The sequence below is a fragment of the Cyprinodon variegatus genome, unplaced genomic scaffold (assembly GCF_000732505.1).
Source record: "Cyprinodon variegatus isolate N-32 unplaced genomic scaffold, C_variegatus-1.0 Scaffold694, whole genome shotgun sequence".
NCBI classification, from domain to species: domain Eukaryota; kingdom Metazoa; phylum Chordata; class Actinopteri; order Cyprinodontiformes; family Cyprinodontidae; genus Cyprinodon; species Cyprinodon variegatus.
This window is the reverse complement of record NW_015151147.1, coordinates 225986-227473: the sequence shown is the minus strand read 5'-3', so window position 1 is coordinate 227473 and position 1488 is coordinate 225986. Positions and strand designations below refer to the sequence as shown.

General features: G+C 36.1%; 1 protein-coding gene across 1 annotated transcript in view; it reads right to left on the bottom strand.

Annotated features, from left to right (window-relative positions):
* LOC107097417 (cadherin-23-like) overlaps positions 1–1488 on the bottom strand; it is a 131667-nt gene that overhangs the window by 24980 nt on the left and 105199 nt on the right. Inside the window, exon 23 of the mRNA XM_015394556.1 lies at positions 670–881. Coding sequence (XP_015250042.1) covers positions 670–881 — 212 coding nt within the window. The remainder of the gene's footprint in view (positions 1–669; positions 882–1488) is intronic.

Below are 1488 nucleotides of genomic sequence, written 5' to 3'. Positions count from 1 at the left end.
TTTGAATAAATCTATAATATATATATAATAAACGGAATTGAATTTTATTGAAAAACAGAATAAGATGCTAATATTAGCCTAGCATAAAAAACTTCTGCCTAAAAACTGTCAGATAAAAAAATAGCCTGAGGCTAAATAAATCTCTCTGTAGGTCTCAATCACAAGGTTAGAAGTCAAAAAGGTGTATGTTAAATTATTTTCCCAGTTTAATGTTGGATGTGCAGAAAATCCTGTTGGAACAAAATATCAGAACAAGCTGTTTATGGCAGCTAAACTCAGAGTTAATGAATCTTGATGTATTCAGATCCATTTGAGTATAAAAATAAATCTAACTATGGATGAAGAGTGAGGTTTACAATTATATATTTTTTTATGGAGCAGCTCAGTGTTAAATGATGTCTGTTCTGCATAAAAACACACATTCAGGTCAAATGAGGTTTGATTGTGATAAATATAGATTAGCCACATGTTCACCCACTGCATGCATGGGTGAGCTGCTTCACAGAAATGATTATACCCAGGAAGAAGATAAAAATAATCCACATGTGCACATCATTGCACATGTAGATCAGGAGTTCATTTTTCACTCAACTCAAAAGAAAAGCTGAATGAAGAAAACAAATAATTGCAAGAGGAGGGCAGCCATTACACCCAGACTGGTGCAGATACCTCAGAGATATGAATGATGGTTCCATTAGCTGGTCTGCGAAACACTGGTCTGTTGTCGTTGACGTCTATGACAGTGATGATCAGGTCTGCGGTGCCCCATAAAGGGGGGCGTCCCTGGTCTGTAGCTACAACGGTAAAGTTGAAACGTTCTGAAGATTGAAGCAGGCGGCGGGAACGCACCAATCCGGTGATTGGATCCAGGGAGAAGGCGTCTGAAAACCCACATGATAAGAAAACAGATAAGAAAGCTGGACCATTATTGGCTGCATAAAAAAATAATTAAGCTTCACTTTTTCAAATAAGTGCAGAATATCACTGAGTTATGAGATTTTACTCCCTAATCTCTGCTAATCCCAATTATCTCAAAATTTTATTATTTTAAAAAGAATTGTAAAGAATTTCCTGTTTACTTTAACACTTTAATATCTGTATAACCAGATTATTATATTTAGATTCTCCACATAGAATCCTACCAATAGTCTTTCTTAGGATACAAAGTGAGCAGCATGGCTGGCACACGCACTGATGCACCATGTGTGTTAAAGTCGAGGCTCAGGGGCCGAATCTGGCCCTCAAGAGGGATTTTCTGCCCCAGCATAGCAATTTGAAAGTGTGGTCGAAAAATTTAGATTTCTCTTGTTTCATATATTAGTACGGAAGAGGATTAGGGCCAGTGGGAAAAAAAAAGTTTACCGACTTTAATTTTTTTTTTCATTTTAGTATTGGAAAAAAGTCAGAATTCTGACTTTTTTCTCAGAATTCCGACTTTAATCTCAGAATTCTGACTTTTTTTCTTAGAATTCTGACTTTAAACTCAGA